Source organism: Rattus norvegicus, chromosome 2 (assembly GCF_021556685.1).
Source record: "Rattus norvegicus strain SHRSP/BbbUtx chromosome 2, alternate assembly SHRSP_T2T, whole genome shotgun sequence".
In the NCBI taxonomy this organism is placed as follows: Eukaryota; Metazoa; Chordata; class Mammalia; order Rodentia; family Muridae; genus Rattus; species Rattus norvegicus.
Genome location: NC_141535.1, coordinates 229,768,869 through 229,785,594, shown reverse-complemented (window position 1 = coordinate 229,785,594; position 16,726 = coordinate 229,768,869). Strand labels below are relative to the sequence as shown.

Genomic DNA, 16,726 nt, shown 5'->3' with positions numbered 1-16,726 from the left:
TTTGCTTCCCTCCCAGCTTTTAGAATGAATGGTTCCCACAGCCATGTTTATAATCCATTATGTTTGCAGTCTTTAGTGTTTTGCCCTAACATAGGAGTTAAAGCATAAATCTATTTATTAATCTTCTACTTTATAACGAAACAAAAGGCACCATTCTTGACTATTGATTTTTCTAAAAGTGTGTGTTTACACACTATAAATGGAAGGCTCTTTGGTACTTTAGTTTGACTCAGAGTTTAAAATAATAGAGAGGGGTGTGTGTCTGTGTGTCTGTCTCAGTGGAGATTTGATGGCAACCTTGGTAAATCTCCCCAGTGTGGGTTCCATGCCTTAATCTCTGCACTCGGGAGAGGCGAGTGTTCTCGTGTGATATGAGGCCAGCCTGGTCTACTATGAGGCTAGCCAAGCTATAGAGTAAGACCCAGTCTGAAAGAAAAAGAGAGAGAGAAAGACTTTAAAAAATATTTCCAGGACAGGTAAGGTGGCTCAGTAGGTGTTGCCTAGACACACTGAAGAGGACAGAGGGCAAAGCTTCAAGGCGGGTTGGCCTTTAAATCATGTGTGGGAGCTCATGCCTTAGTGATGGAGGAAATGCTCAAGGCCTGAGGTGCAATCTGGAACACTGCAAAGACAAATACCGAAATACAGTGGTCAGGTCAGAACCGTATACAAGCACCTCAGCTAAGTGACATTAAAGGTACATCGGCGGCATCTTTTATTCAGCAAGGTAGAATATAATGTATCGTGAACAGTTTTCTCCTTTGCATGAAAAGCCTTGAACGTGTGAATTTATGACTTAGTGATTTTATCGTTGCTATGGTTACCCGTATGTTGCACAGCGAACAATTTTTATGGCTTTGAATGTAACTGGGTCAGAACATTTTCTCTAAAGTTTTAGACATTTTCTCTTTCAAGGGCATTAAAGGTCAGTGCGATGGTTTCCTGGGTTTGAAGAGCACTTGTGTTCTGTAACAGAACAAATGATTGAGCGTCAAAGTAGCAGCGAGTTTCTGCACTTAATTTTTTTTTTTTTTTTACTTAAAGTTTTGCTCTATTTTTCAGAGTCGAGTAAAGAACAGTTTGCTAGCACAAACATTGCCGAAGAACTGGTAAAACTATTCAAGAAACAAATAGAGCATGATAAAAGAGAAATGATTTTCGAAGTTCTAGCTCCATTGGCAGAAAATGGTAAGGGAAGAAAAAGCAACTTCTGATGTTTGCTTGTGTGGAGTTTCTTAGGTGCTGTAGTGCCAGTTCTTAATTCAAAGCCCTTCCTTGTGTTATTAATGTTACATTTTTGGTTTCTATAACTCTAACTTCAACATTATCTGTGCCATGACTGCATCTAAATCTGGAGAAGCCGCTTTCCAAGTTTGATTTTAAAGTCTTAGCAAAGATGCTCCTACAGTTATTTTTGCTCTGATATAGAACATAGATGAAGGCTTAGGAGATGGTTCAATGGGGACAGTCTTTGCCACTCAAGCATCAGGTTGCAGAACCCATGCAAAAGCCATGGGGCAGTAGGGAGAGGCAGGAACAGACCCCTAGATGCTGTTTCTGACACTTTAGCCTGCCCAGGTTCAAGGAACCATCCTGTCTCACCAAATAGAGTAAGGAACGCTTGAGGAAGACTGCCAGCATTGACATGTGGCCTAAATGTGCACACAGACATACATAGAATTTTAAGAAGAAAAATGAGGTAAAGAACTTAAACTCCTATATGAACCCTCTGAAGACACAGGAGGATAACAGCTCAGCTTTCTAGGCCTGTCTACAATGAGGATATTTCTGAGCCACACCTTTGAGAGAACCGGCTTAAGAGATGGACCCAAAAAGATAGAGTGCATCAGGAAGCAAACAGACTGCGTTGTAAATGACTTTTCAAACACAGTGTCTTTTGCATATTCAGAATATGACAAGACACTGATAAGACAACACACTACACTTGTAAGAACAGGTAGATTGAATCTCCAGACTGGAATTATTGTCCATCGGTTTAAAGTAGGGAGCTGGGAGCTAGAAAGGACGGTACTTGTTGAGTAAAATGCTTGCTAGGCAAGTGTGAGGACCCAAGGTCAAATCCCAGAACCCACATAAACCCATGCATGTGGAATCCCAGCGCTCTTGCAACAGCATGGAAGGCAGCAGCCTGCTGTGCCCAGCAGAGAGCAAGAGAGAGATGGTCTTCAACCAGGCAAAAGGTGAGGACCAGGGCTTGAGGTTGTCCTCTGACCTCCATGTGTGCACCATGAACACCCAGTCAGGATCACACACACATGCACACACACGAAAGATTAAAACAGGGCAGTTTGTGTCTTTAGAGAGATGAAAAGCAATCTTTAAGAAAGATGTTTAAATAATAAAAATGCAACATCACAGCATATTCAGAAATAAACAAGTAGAATTCCCAAACTGTAATTTCCAACCTAAATTAGGTACTTGCTGATGGGCGGGCTTCACAACAGGTCACATATAGTTGAATTAGGGGGTCCTGTGAACTGAAACACAGGAACTCCTGAATGAAGTCAGCGGAAAAGAAGAAAAGTTACACAGAGAACAAGGGATCATCTCGCACTCCCTGGTGGTGGTGGTGGTGGTGGTGGTGGTGGTGGTGGTGGTGGTGGTGGTGGTGGTGGTGATGGTGGTGGTGGTGGTTTTGGTACCAAGAGAGATTAGATGCTTTGGGAATGAATGGTGCACAGGCAACATTTAAAGCCAGGTAGGCAGAAAAGCTCTAAGCTTGGTAGACACAGCAAGTTCTTAGACAGCCAGGGAGACCTCAGAGACACCCTGTCTGAAAAAGACTTCTAAAAGGAAATGCATTTGCACATAATTTAAAATACAACATGGCACGGAAAGTCAGACTCTGCTAAGCAAACCTGGGAATGAGAAACAATATAGTTGGAGGCATTGCATTTTTTTCCCTTAAGACAGGGTCTCTCTATTAAGTAACTGAGTGCCCTGGAACTTACTATGTAGTCTAGACTCGCCCTGAACTCAGAGACCCATGTGCCTCTGCCTTCCAAGTACTGGGATTACAGACATGTGCCACTATACCCAGGTCTGCATTAATTTTTAAAATTGATTTTAGATAAGGTACTGGCTTCAATTTGCAATTTAAAAACGTTTAAATATAGGAGGCTATCCTGACACCAAGCCTAAAAACCTGAGTTCAGTCCCCAAAGCCACAGGTTTAAGTAGAGAACCAATTCCTATAAGTAGTCCTCAGATCACAACATGAGCATACATTCCCGTCTCCATTCCAACACACACACTCACAGAGACAGACAGACAGACAGACAGACAGACAGACAGACAGACAGACAGTAATAAGGAAAGAGCACTAAACTAGCTCTTAGAAATGGTTATTTGGTGATAAAATGAAATATGCGAGTGGTTTGTACTAACACCAGTGACAAGAGACTTAGAAAAGGAGGCTTGTGGTCAGAAGAAATGTATAGAGGGACTTCTTGTATTGTTGACAATTTCTTGATCTGGGTAATAATAATTTTCATAATCGCTTATCCTTAATATGTATATTTTCTGCAGATATGGTTTTTCTCTGCCTTTTAAATAAAGGTTATATCTTAGATAATCTTGATTACCAGACTGGTAGGCTTAGGTTGAGAAGTTCCCAAGATTAATGCATACCTCTGAGTGTGCTTGTGAGGCTCTCCAAGATCAGCTAGGAGTAAGTAGAGACTGTCCTTGCTGTGTCCAGGATTGTCACCCCTTCCTTGGCGTGACCCCTGAAACCTGGGCCTAAGTGTAGCCCGCCCTTTGCTCAGGAGAGCTATTTAGTATATGTATGTGATACAACTTTACACATGCGTACTCATCTGAGTGATAAAGGTGGTCCTTGTGTGTTGATAAGTAAATGTGCTAGGATGTCTGTTTTGCCAAAATGCCGGGCTGGTCTTCACTAAGGCAATGTAAGGTTTCTAAATTGGTGATCACAGTCAAACTGTGAGAAGAAAGCTCCCTCCGTAAGCCTCCTTCTTTGCATATTTTACCCATTCTAAATGCCTTAAACCTCACTCTTCAGGGAGAAACTTCTTTTTCACCTCATTCCTTGGTTCTACAAAATGAAATGTTACCCTGGTCTTCAAGGATTATGCCAAAGACTTACTGTCACCTCCTTACAGAGTGTCTGGATAGTAGTGTTTTTATTTATCGCTTGTTTTCTCATCCACATAAATCCTGTTGAATAGCCACAGGGCTCAGAGTGGTGGGCCTCTGAAAACTTGTTTCTGTATTAATTATTTGCATCCTGTCTATGATTCATTTTGTTTTATGAGCAATTGTAACTTTGTGGTTCAAGGCTTTAGAATTTCTAAGACTTCTTTATCATAGTTTTCAGTTCCAGTTTCTGCACATCTCTGGCTCTAGTGATCTTTTTTTTTTTTTTTTTTTTTTTTTTTTTTTTTTTTTTGGTTCTTTTTTTCGGAGCTGGGGACCGAACCCAGGGCCTTGCGCTTCCTAGGTAAGCGCTCTACCACTGAGCTAAATCCCCAGCCCCGGCTCTAGTGCTCTTTATGTAACCAAGGGAACATCCTACTTAAGCTTGGCCCAGGACAGGTGTAATTTTTAAAGTATTTTAAGATATTCAAAGGAAAATTAATAATCGTTGTGATAATATAAAGTTAAATTTTCTCCATGCTAGTTAACCTAAAATTATAAACATTAAGCATATGTATATTTTAAACTCTTTATTCCACACACCAAGAAACCATCATTGCTGTGTGGGACTCACTCATATACAGCTTATGAAAACCAGTGACCCAAAGTAAAATCCAATCAGAACAATAAAATCACATTCTTTGACAGGAGGAGGTACAGCTGCAGATATAAAGTCCTCTAGAGTAAGATATTGGGACTATAAAACAATAAACAGCATTGGGGTGAAGTTACTATTTCAGTCTTTTTTTTTAATGAAACTATTATATTTTTTTCTGAAGTACCATAGTTTTATCAGTTAACCGTGGAAGATTTAACTTTTTTTTCTTTTCAACTGTACTGTGAAGGTTTTAGAGACATATTGGGAAATGGAATTTAGTGTAAGGAATCACCATGTACTCGTGATCTGAAGATGGTTTACATCAATGAAAACTTGAAGTTCCCTTTAAAAACAAGACTTAGAAATTTACAAACCACAGTAGCCAAACTGCTTCAGCACAAATACCAGTCTGAGTGGTGAAGGTTCAGATTTTCTCACAGTACCATAACTTTTGACAGCTTTTTATTCAAAATACATAGTAGACATATTTTAATTTTACATGACAAATATGTATGTGTATTATAGGCATGTGTGTATAATATACTATTGTCTTTCATCATAATATCTAAAATTATAGTGATACTGGTTGTTGTCAGACCTAAGAGAGACCCCGGATTTTTTGGGTGCTATAAGACATTTTAAGAGGATAGATAATTTCAAATAGAAAAATGAAATTTTTGTATAATTAGTCTGGACCGTCAAATACTTCACCTTGAAACTCAAGTGTTCAGAAGTGGGTTGTTGTTGTTGTTGCTATTGCTGTTGTTGTTGGCAGTGGTGTAGACGTGGGTGTTTTGTGTTTTATCTAAGTTATACATCAACTGATCTTAAAATACACTAGTTAAAATTCTTCAGGACAGGTCACTGTACCAAAGCTTGTGATTTCATTCTCATGGTTCTTTATTCAGACGCCATTAAACTGCAGCTGGTTGAAGCAGGTTTGGTCGAGTGCCTCCTAGAGATTGTTCAGCAGAAGGTGGACAGTACCAAAGAGGATGACCTTGCTGAGCTCAAAACTGCTTCAGACCTCATGGTTTTATTACTTCTTGGAGGTGAGTCTTGACTGCTGCCGACCAAAGGACATGGTCAGCAGGTATTTTAGACCTACTGTGCCTTTCGTAAACAACACTAGGCCTCTCCTTACTTTCCTGTCCTGTTTACTGTTACTGCAATGGTTTTTTTTTTTCTTCTTTTCTTCTTTTTCTTTTTTCTTTTTTTTTTTTCGGAGCTGGGGACCGAACCCAGGGCCTTGTGCTTGCTAGGCAAGTGCTCTACCGCTGAGCTAAATCCCCAACCCTTACTGCAATGGTTTTGAAACCTTGTACACACCATGAAAAGTTAAGTCCCTGCTGTCTTCAGTACCTGAAGACCTGTCATGAGCACTGAAGGCAGGCTGGCCCTTGGAAACTTGGGCTACACAATTCATAAACTTCAGTGTCTAAATGCTACTAATAACCAATTACGAGATGTCTACTTTCCCCGTTGGATATCCACGTGGGAACATGGGTTTGTCACTCCTAATCATAGTTCCTTATTTAACGATTTGTTTCATTTCCCTGCAGATGAATCCATGCAGAAACTTTTTGAAGGAGGAAAAGGCAGTGTGTTCCAAAGGGTGCTCTCTTGGATTCCATCGAATAGCCAGCAGCTGCAGCTTGCTGGGGCATTGGCCATTGCAAATTTTGCCAGGAATGGTATGCACATTAGTTACTCCATGTGGATGAGACGTTCTGCATTTCTTAAGTGTCTGCTTATCTGTCACATCAACAGTGCTGCGTTCAGAAATGTCTACGTGTTGTTTCCTCAGTCCTTTAGAAGTCTTTACTGACTTACTAATATATGACATATTTTGTATAGCAATCTGAATTCTGATGTAGAAAGATCCGTGATCGTGTGGTGGTTTTGAATACTCGGTGCTTCAGGTTTAGGGACCTTGAGCATATCCATCTAGTGGGATCCTTCCCCAGTTACGTTATCTTGGCTGTAATAATCTGAGTATTCACTTTTGTGTTATTGCGTTATTTCCTTACATCTGTACTTACATATCAATAATCCTGTGGGTGTGCAGTATTTAGTTTAATAATCTTTCAAAGGCACTGGACCTTGTGAAATCTGATACTCTTGATAGCTAATCTCAGAACTCTTACTATGTCTAGAAAATATGGACTGTGTTTCTAGTTCAATTTGATTCCACTGTAAACTATTCATATATCACAGGTTGAGTGCCCCTTAGTCCAATATGCTTGAGACGTAAAGTGTTAGATTTTCTCAGGTTTCGGAATATTTATATAGGCATTAGGCAGTGTCTTGGCCAGAAGGCCAGCTCCCAAACATGAAATGTATCAGTTTCCTGTACAGTTGATGCATGTATCCTAAAATTCGTTTAGATGGTATTTTTAGTGCATCCTCACTGTGACTGGTTGACCACATAAATTCAGTTTCAGGTTCTACTCCCAGGGTCATATTTGTCATTACCCGAATATTTCAGACTTAAGGTTTTGCTTCAGGAACGTTTGACCTTACAGACGATCATGGCTGACTTACTTTGTCTTCCCTTCTCTTTAGAAGAACAATAGTTCTTTGGTAAAGGCCTGGTGTGGGTCAGTGGAGAGTGTAAAAGAGTTAGTGCCATAGGATACTTAGACACTTTTTTTTAACGAAGGAGGAAATTTGCCTTTGTTTTGCGTAGATGGGAATTGTATTCATATGGTAGACAATGGGATTGTAGAAAAACTCATGGATTTGCTGGACAGACACGTAGAAGACGGGAACGTGACGGTACAGCATGCAGCACTGAGCGCCCTCAGGAACCTAGCCATTCCAGGTAAGCAGCAGCATTTGTGTGGCTCATGGACCTCCCTGGCAGCACAAGGGGGAGAGCCTGCTGTGTGGTACCTGCCTTTAGTCCCAGCCCTTGGAAGGCAGAGTGGTTGAATGGTCAGTCTTCTGTAATTAGTGAGTTCCAGGATTGCCGGGGCCACGTGGGTGTCTTAAAGGGAGAGGAGGGGCTAGGAAGAGTCTTTAAATTACTCATCTTGTTCCTGGCTAAGAAATGGAGACCATATGTTAAAATGTGTTTTCTGCGACAATACAAACCGATCTCATAAGACAGCTAGAAGAATTTATCACGTTTATGAGCGCCTCGATTTTCTTTAATGACATGCGTAAACATTCTTAGATATGTTCAGGTGAAGTCAGATATGACATATATGAACAGAGTCCACTAAAGAATCAGTATAAAGGTCGGGGGCTCTTTTTTGATTTTTTTTTTTCATCCCATAAGCAGATACATAGTTTTGAAAAGGGCCTTGATGTATCTTTGGATCAACAGTTTTGAGCCATGGGGAAAACCATGCAGATGATTGCTGTTTAATTCTTTTATTCCCCTGTCGAAACTTAAACTTCTGACAAATCAGTGTAGTGACAGGAAGCCCCAATTGAAATGGTTCTGATTTGTTTGCATATCATCAGCGTCTAATAATGTCTGTCACATTTGTATTAGTACAGTTGACTCAAATACGGCAATAAAGAAAAGCACTAGAGTGAGTGCATGAGTATTTTACAAAATGTAAACATTTTCAGATTTATTTTACACATTTTCTAATTAAATGCTTTAAAATTGTGTTTAAAAAACCTAGAATGAATTATGACTGCTATGTTCCTGTAAACAGGATACTTACTTGCATATACCCAATCTCATGTTTTATTTGTGCCCCACACACACCTTGGGCAGGGGAGTTGAGACAGGCTGTATCCCAAGTTAGTCTCAAATTCAATATGTAGATTATAAGGACCTTGAATTTCTGATTCTCTTGCCTCAACATCCCACGTTCTAACTGCTGGCATAACCCAACATGCCCAACAGCCCCACCCTTAGCATTTCCAAATAGAAGTTATAAAATGGGGCCTTAACGCCAGTAAGTACCAGATGTGTGTTGAATGAATGTTCCTCGAGAGTGTTAACACCATTTTAACCATAGTCTCTTTTTCTTTCTAGTTGTAAATAAAGCAAAGATGTTATCAGCCGGGGTCACAGAGACGGTTTTGAAGTTCCTTAAATCTGAAATGCCCCCAGTTCAGTTCAAACTCCTGGGAACGCTAAGAATGTTAATAGATGCACAAGGTAAAGAAATGGTTTCCAAGTCACGTTCTTGGTGCAGTGTTCTGACTTACGTGTCCTTAGCTTTAAAGGGTCTTGATTTTCTCGTTGTCAGAACTATGGACTGGTAAAAGTAAATGGAAAAGGAGAGTTTAAAAGAGATTAATTTTAGACTTAATTTTTATGCTAAATGATTTTGAGTAAAAATCATGTTGTATATTATTATTAATATCTAAGTCCTGTGTGTGTTGATCTGTTACCGGCCCCTAAGCACCCTTTGTGCTTAGACATTTCCTCCCCATGTTTGTCTTGTCTTGAAAACCATATTTTAGTACAGGGATAGTCAAAATTTTTACAGATTTATCTTATATTTTCTATTTGAGGACACAATAAAAAAGTGTCTAGGAGTAGCCTGGTTTGTTTGTTGTTTTTATGTTTTTTCAAATTCTTAATCCTTCTCTGTCCTGATTGTTTGGAGTCCTTTGGAAAACCCTTTGTTTCAGTCTGCCAGAGCATTACCAGACTGTTAGGCTTACCCCCGATATGAAGTTACATGTTCTGGCGTCTGTGCGAAGCCTGTAATGTTATCGGATAAGCTAAACAGCCCACCAGGCGAGGACCGCTTGCAGTAATTGCTTTTATAGAAGTGTCGCACTGTTTTGAGAACTGCTTTCACGTCAGCTGACGGCCTGTCGGTGATTCGGTCTGTCTTTGGTTTGCCTTGTTTCCTACAGCAGAAGCTGCTGAGCAACTGGGAAAGAACGCTAAGTTGGTGGAGCGCTTGGTTGAGTGGTGTGAAGCCAAAGATCATGCCGGTGTGATGGGCGAGTCAAACAGACTGCTGTCCGCTCTCATACGACACAGTAAATCAAAAGTGAGTCCCAGACGATGCCGTCCGCTGACCAGCATCAGATTGGTCACTGTGGAGGCCAGCACTGTAGAGCCTCTCCTCATGCTCACCCGCTCATGGATTCTCTACAGATATGCTGATCTCCAGGAACAGCAGGAAATAAAGACTGGTGCTTTCCTTTCATTCCGTTACGTCACACTTAAAAGTAAGGCTTTGGCGGTAGGAGCTGGGAGGAAGTGAAGAAGGACTTTTCCGGGCAAAGACTTGGATATGCTTGACCCAGATGTCGGAGATTTAATAGGAAACAGCAAGGGTAGATCTATTGGAGAGCGTGCACAGGGGGTATTGTTGGAATTAAGATGAATTATATGCCAGGTAAAGTATCTGGGTTAGATTCTCCAGAAAAGTATGTCTGCCACACGCTTCCCTCCAACACTACGGGGGACTAAATCAGATCTGGGTATTTTAGGAGGGACTCTACCACTGAGCTGCATCCCCAGCCGTTTTGCATTTTTCTTTTCAGACAGAGGGAAGGCAGTAGAATCAGCAGCCCTCTATGTGTACTAGTGATACTTCTTTAAGTAGGTCTGAGTTTTATGCGTGGTACCAGTTAGGGCCGTGCCAGTCACGTGACAAAGCACAGAAGAGCAGTTCACTTTCCCTCAGTTCTGTGTTCTAGGCCACTTTGCCAAACTGTCCTAGAGGGTTTGTCCTTAGCTGTCTTTGCCTCAGGAGATTCCCCACCAATAGTTCAGAGTTCATACAAACCATCATTTTTTCAGCTATGTTATATATGACTGTGGAACTCCGATAAACTTCTGTTCTATTTGGTAGCAAGGGAAAAAGAGAAACAAACGAAAATCCACATGACTAAACCCCAAACTTGTTGTACATGGGAAAAGTCATACCAACTTTTAAAACAACCATATTTAGGAACCAAAACTTTGACATGCTATACTACTGAGTTAAAATTTAAATATTAAAATGTTTTATGCATTTTATTTGTCATAGGTACCTCTTTACTTCGTCTGACATCATCCCCCCAAATTAAAAAAAAAAAAAACATTTTTAAGTGCCCATTAAATATCCATCTGCATGTAGGTTCTTGGAAAGATGAAAATATGTGGCCTGTATCTTTGGAGACGTGTATACCCATGTGTGTGCACATGTAACAGAAAAGAACTTGTAACTATATAGGAGTTGGTCACATAATTTAGGTTTACAATTCAATATACATGGTTCTATTTTTCGCCTTACATGTTGTCTCAGTTGAGGGCTTCTATTGCAGCAACAAAACACCATGAACAAAAAGCAGGTTGGGAATAAAAGGGGTTTATTTGCCTTGCACTTCCATAGTCCATCAGTGGAGGAGTCAGGACAGGATCTCAAACAGGATCTGATGCAGAGGCCACAGAGAGGTGCTGTTTACTGGCTTGCTGTTCCTCTTGGCTTGCTCAGCTTGCTTCCTTAGAGATCCCAGAACTCCAGCCCAGGGATGGCACCACCCACCATGGGCTGGGCCCTCCCCCATTGATCACTAATTGAGAAAATGCCTTACTGCTGGTTCTCATGGAGGCATTTTCCCAACTGAGGCTCCTCCTCTCTAATGATGCTTGTGTCAAGTTGACACACAAAGCCAGCTAGTGTGTGATGTGTCTTCTTCCTACGTTTGAAAATAAGCTGCTCAAGAGCCGTAGAAACATTTGTTTCCACATGTCTGTAGTCGGCATTTAAAGCATAGTCATTACATGAGATCCAAACCAAGATCATGGCTATTAAAGACTGGGTGTGGTAATACACAGCAGGCAGAAACAGGGGCATCTCTTAAGCTTTATGTCAGCTGGATTTACATAGCCTAGCTCTGCCAGGGCTCCATAGTGAGCCCTGTCTGAAAAAAGAACAGATGGACAGATACAGGGTTTTATGTAGGCTTAATTACAGAAATAATGTGTCCCCTTTTGTTATTTTATGGTTAACAGCATGCATTCAAACATTTTTTAATAAACCCCCTATAATCCTCTAATAACTGATTAACTTGTCCAAGAGTTTGTTTTTGAAGTTGCATCTCCAAACTATATACTGACCATAATTTGGGAAAAGCTTTAGAATAAAATTTTGAAATAATATAACAATGAATACATTGCCTGCAGAGTTTTCTCAATTGTTAGTTATCTCCTTTTTTATAGAACTGTTGCCTTTTTGTCAATTGGCAGGAGTGAGGGATTACAAGGTTTCATTAAGAACTGTTTACTGTTCTAGTTGGAGGTATAAACCTAGAGAATGGGGCCTTAAAAGGAGGCTGGGTAAAGTCTCATGCAGTGGCCAGCTGTATTCAGAACATCAGATGATGTATACTCTGACGGATAAGAAGAGTCACCCAAATCAAGTTTACAATCATGGGGATACACCAGAAGAGGCAAAAACATGTTTTTCTGTAGAGGCATATGAATTATAACAGCTGACGTAAACTCTCTCTGGGAGGAGCACAGAAACACATCCCCAGAGCAATTCTGTATCTAGAAGAAGCTAAAGGTACAGGATTACCTTGGTTCCTTGGAGTTTTCTCACAAGCACTCAGAATCTCACATAACTCCTTATTTGAACAAAGAACCACTAGTTTCCCAAGGCCTCGCACTTCTCCAAATCCTTGTAAATCTGAGGCGGTTATTAATGCTTTTGTTCATTAACTGACCAAAATTAAGCAAAAATGTTTCCATCTTTTGTTCTTAATATTGGTTAGAAGTGGATCTAAAGTCAGAAAAGGTGTGTTAAATACCCCGTCCAGCCAGGCATAGATGGGCATTCCACTATATGCCGTGGACTTGGGAGGCCGAGAACAGAAGGATCACAACTCAAAACCAGCCTGGGCTACTTGAAATTAAACAAGCCCACATCAAATTATTACGTATACAAAAGACTGAAAAGAGCGAAAGGCCTTAGACAAAGCCTGCAGTTCTGAATACCAGATGTGGGGCTAGTTCCATAGAGACAGCTGCTACCTTATAAACCTAGGACTTGGGACTTGGCAGGTGCTTGTGTACATTATGAATGAGAGAGTGCTGGTTTGAATCCATGCACTACCACTTAATAGCTGTGTGAGCTTGTTCCAAACCTATAAATTATTAATCGTGAGTTATGCAGGTTACAATGTGATAATTTTATACACACACATTGGGTAATATATCAGGGCAGTTAGCATTTCCTTTAAACATTTTTAAATATTTTATTAACATAATCATACATATTTATGGTCTAGTAGGTAGAACTTTAATTTGTATATAGTAGGTACTAGTTAGTTGGTATAATTTATATACCCATTTTTTTTATCATGTGTCTAAAACTTTTGGGCTCCTCACTGGTTATTCATTAAATATAAACAGTAATTGTCAACTCCAGACAAGTACCCTCATTAACACCACCGTGCGGTAGAGTAAAGAAACTATTATTTCTACCTGCATTGGGATACCCAATGATTCAACTTTTCCTGTAAGCCCACTAAGGGGCATCTGACTCCATTGTGTGTGTGCCTAGGAATGGGATACCCAAATTATTTGCTGTTTCCATGCTTAAGTTCTTGAGAGACCTCTGCAGTGCTCTCCTTGGCGGCTGTACTTAGTTGTGGTTCCACTGATGGCATATGAGAACGTTAATGAAAATTCACTCTCCTTTTCTCCGTATCCTTTGGTAGTCACTAGTGAAAAGGCGTCCGCAATGTTGACATGAGTCTCCTTCAGAGCTAATGAATGTCCTTTATTCTGTAAACCTATTGGCTATTTGATTTTGAGATTATCAGTTCATACCGTTTGCCATTTTTTAATTGGGCGATTTGGAATGAGCATTTTTAAATACTTACATATTCTGAATGTTAACCTTGTCTTGCTGTGGAGAGTCTTTGCCTGCTCTGCCATTGATCTGTTTTGGCGTGCAAAAACATTTTTCTGATTTTAGTTCCATTTCTCTGGTTTTGCTTTGGTTTCCTGTGCTTTGGAGGAAACAAAAACCACCTGTTCTGTGCATAGCTCAGTGCTTTAGAATTTGTTCTGTGTTGTCTTCTAGTATTTTCATAGTTTGGGATACTATATTTAGGCCTTTGCCCCCTGCCCTCCTGTTAAATTAATCTTCATGTGGGAAGAAATCACAAGTATTGCTTGTAAATAGTTTTCCCAATACCGTTTGCTGAAGACTCTCTCTCTCTCGGTGTTCACTTCGATGCCTATGTCAGTGAGGAGTCGTCTGTGAACGCAGAGGCTTGTTTCTCGGTATCGTGTTGTGTTTGTCAGCATCTACTCTGTGCCATCATCGTGAAATTTGAGTTTCTGTAGCTTTGAAGTGTGCATCGGGAAGGTGAGGGTAGCATGATCCACTGTAGCTCTGTTTAAGGATTGCCCTTCCAGGCCTCTTTTGCTTCCCTATGGATTTTCTGATCTGTTTGATTGATCATGTAGCCGTGTGAAGAAACCACAGTCTGACCAAAGGCTACACTAAAAGAGCTCCCTTTCTTGCCGTGGGTCCGCGGTGCAGGAGTCCGGAGGTTGAGCGTTTGTTTAACTCCGTGAGGTGTCCAGCTATGGCTCAGCTGTGGGTTGCTGTTGGGTTTAGTCTCTGCAGACAGGACTTGTGACGAGTCAACAATGCAGTAAACGCCTCTGTCACAGAGTACTCGGTTAGAGGTGTAGCTGGGGCCTTAAAGAAGAGCAGATCTCCACTCACAAATCCTTTCCTCTTCAGATGCTTCCAACCCCATGCCCATGTTCATTGCCCGGCACTCATTTTTGATTCCCGGTTCATATGGCATTCAAGTCAGTTGTCAGTAGTTGCTCGTTTGGACAAAAGCGTATTCTTCCCTTTCTCCCAAAGAAAGTCTTATCTGCTTGAGAGCTCAACCAAGGCAGCAGAACAACGGTGGACTCCCAAACCATTTAGTAATGGTCTAGCACCCCCACCCCATTATGTTTGGCATAGCTCTGTGAATGGAGGTGCCTGTTTCCTAAGGATGGGGACCCTGTCTGTTGACCACAGGCATAAAACAAGCAAACAGTGGCAGAATGAAGCACCTTGTCTCTCTTGCTTGTTAGTGGGAGGTGGTGTAACTCTTTTACACTCTTCATGGACCTCACAGAGTTGGGTAAGTAGGATGTGTGGGGTAGCCTGTCAGCAGTGTGAATACTCCATTTGGTGCTCACCTTGTGATACTGTCTTTCAGTGGTTTTTAAGCTGCTGTCGTGCTAGTGTTTGTGGGCTGTGGATACAGGTGAGGCAGCAGCCTTTTTAGTCCGCCTCATTCCCTGTCTTCAATTGCTGTTAAAAGACCCTATGCCACATGCGGTGTGGCATTTGTGAACAACTATGTCAAAGGACAGCTCGCCCAACAGCTGCGTGCTATTTGCTTGGAAGTCTGCCCCTTTGAGTCTTCTCCCAGCCATGCCCTTGAATAACTGTGTTCAGTAATTGGGGAAAGCTCTGAAGTTGGGATATTCAGTCATGGGATGGCAAGGGAGGCCACCACCCATCAAGAGGTCTCTGTCCATGAAGATCCTAGGAAGGAGCCATGAACTTCAGTGAGGAGTTCAGAGATTCTCAGGTCAGATTTAGCATTAATATTCCGTTTTCAAATCCGTCTTGTCCAGTCAAATGTAAAATTTTGTACTCCGGACTCCTGTGGTCATGTCCACTGATGCTATGTCTGACAGATGTTTCCAGGGCTGGCAGGCCTGTGAGCAGCCCAGCACAGGGCAGAGTTCATGTGCGTTCACACTGACCAGTGGCGTCATACTTGGGAATATTGTATTTCTTTCAGAGCTGTTCTGAATTCTGTCCTAAGATTTAGCTCTCCAGAAGTCTCCACTGACTCACAGGTCTCCCCATGATTAGTCACCTCAGCCATGTGCAGTGGCTTCCTGCACTCATACCATTAGGTGAGTTCATTCTTTCCAACGGCAGGGAGCGAAAACGGAAGAAGTAGAGGCTAAGTCGCCCACCTACCAAGTAGGCATGCTGCTTCGCGCTTGAAAAGTGTAATGTTCCCTGGTTATTGGGTCTTTTAAAAAAGCCCATTCAGACAGGCTTTTCTATATCTAAAACGTCTAGAGACTTTGCTGATCTCCAGGGTTCACATAAGACTCCTTACTTAGTTCAACCATTGTGATTGAAATGTTTAAGAGAAGCTAACTGAATAGCTGGATTTATTTTTTTGGAGAATTATCATTTAAGTTATATTTTTTGGACCGTCTTGGCTTCAGAAATGGTGGTAGTAGTCTTTATTTCGGGGGGCAGGGGGAGTCTTGAAGTTAAAACATAGCCCTAAATAGGTTTGTGAAGCCTCTTTGGACCATGTAAAGCAGCTGGCTGTAGCACAGTGAACACAGCAAGTGTACATTTGCTTTGTCCATATTTGGTTTGGAGCAAGGGTCTGGACACTGACTTCCTGGATTTGAACCTTTGCTTTCCCCAAGCCTAGCCCCAGTCTGACTTGGACAAATCGCACTTTTCATTTATCAACTGGAGACGGTATCTTGCTCAGAGAATCCTCTGCAGGGTGAAAATGAGCTGTGTCTCTAAGTTCTTACCATATTCTATCAGGAAAGCCAGCCGCGTGGAGAAGCCATTGAGTAAACATTTGTTAAAGTAGTTGCAGAGATGACAGACATTTGGAAAAGAAAATGGGGGTTGGGGATTTAGCTCAGTGGTAGAGCACTTGCCTAGCAAACGCAAGGCCCTGGGTTCGGTCCCCAGCTCCGAAAAAAAGAAAAAAAAAAGAAAAAAGAAAAAGAAAATGCTCAGACACCCATTCTGATGAGAGGTGACTTGCTTGGACTACATGCTTGGCCTCAGAGACTGTTTCTCATTACAAGATTCATCCATTCCTTTGTTCGTTCAGTCAGTCATTCATTTCCTGTTATTCTGCCACAGCGCACTATTGATTTAAAAAGAGAAAGAAAGAAATCACAGACCTTCTTTGGGAATCACATGAGTCTGCTAATGTTTTCTGGTCTTTAGTCAG

At 41.3% G+C, this 16,726-nt stretch overlaps 2 protein-coding genes across 13 annotated transcripts in view; one reads left to right on the top strand and one right to left on the bottom strand.

Moving 5' to 3' along the window:
* Positions 1-16,726, bottom strand: part of LOC120100955 (uncharacterized) — a 94,787-nt gene that overhangs the window by 33,497 nt on the left and 44,564 nt on the right. For 2 of the 4 annotated variants that reach the window (XR_015677040.1, XR_015677039.1), the window contains one exon: positions 11,045-16,639. The exons of 1 other annotated variant lie outside the window; for it this stretch is intronic. The gene's annotated coding sequence lies outside the window, so the exon portion shown is untranslated. Of the gene's footprint in view, positions 1-11,044; positions 16,640-16,726 lie in introns of those variants that run through there. One more of the 4 variants, XR_015677044.1, reaches the window with a different exon arrangement.
* The window catches only part of Rap1gds1 (Rap1 GTPase-GDP dissociation stimulator 1), a 144,975-nt gene that overhangs the window by 116,819 nt on the left and 11,430 nt on the right, over positions 1-16,726 (top strand). For 5 of the 9 annotated variants that reach the window (XM_087625047.1, XM_087625040.1, NM_001107728.3 and 2 more), the window contains 6 exon segments: positions 1,063-1,188; positions 5,686-5,829; positions 6,340-6,471; positions 7,467-7,601; positions 8,775-8,900; positions 9,611-9,750. In XM_087625047.1, coding sequence (XP_087481173.1) covers positions 1,063-1,188; positions 5,686-5,829; positions 6,340-6,471; positions 7,467-7,601; positions 8,775-8,900; positions 9,611-9,750 — 803 coding nt within the window. 9 annotated transcript variants of the gene reach the window in all.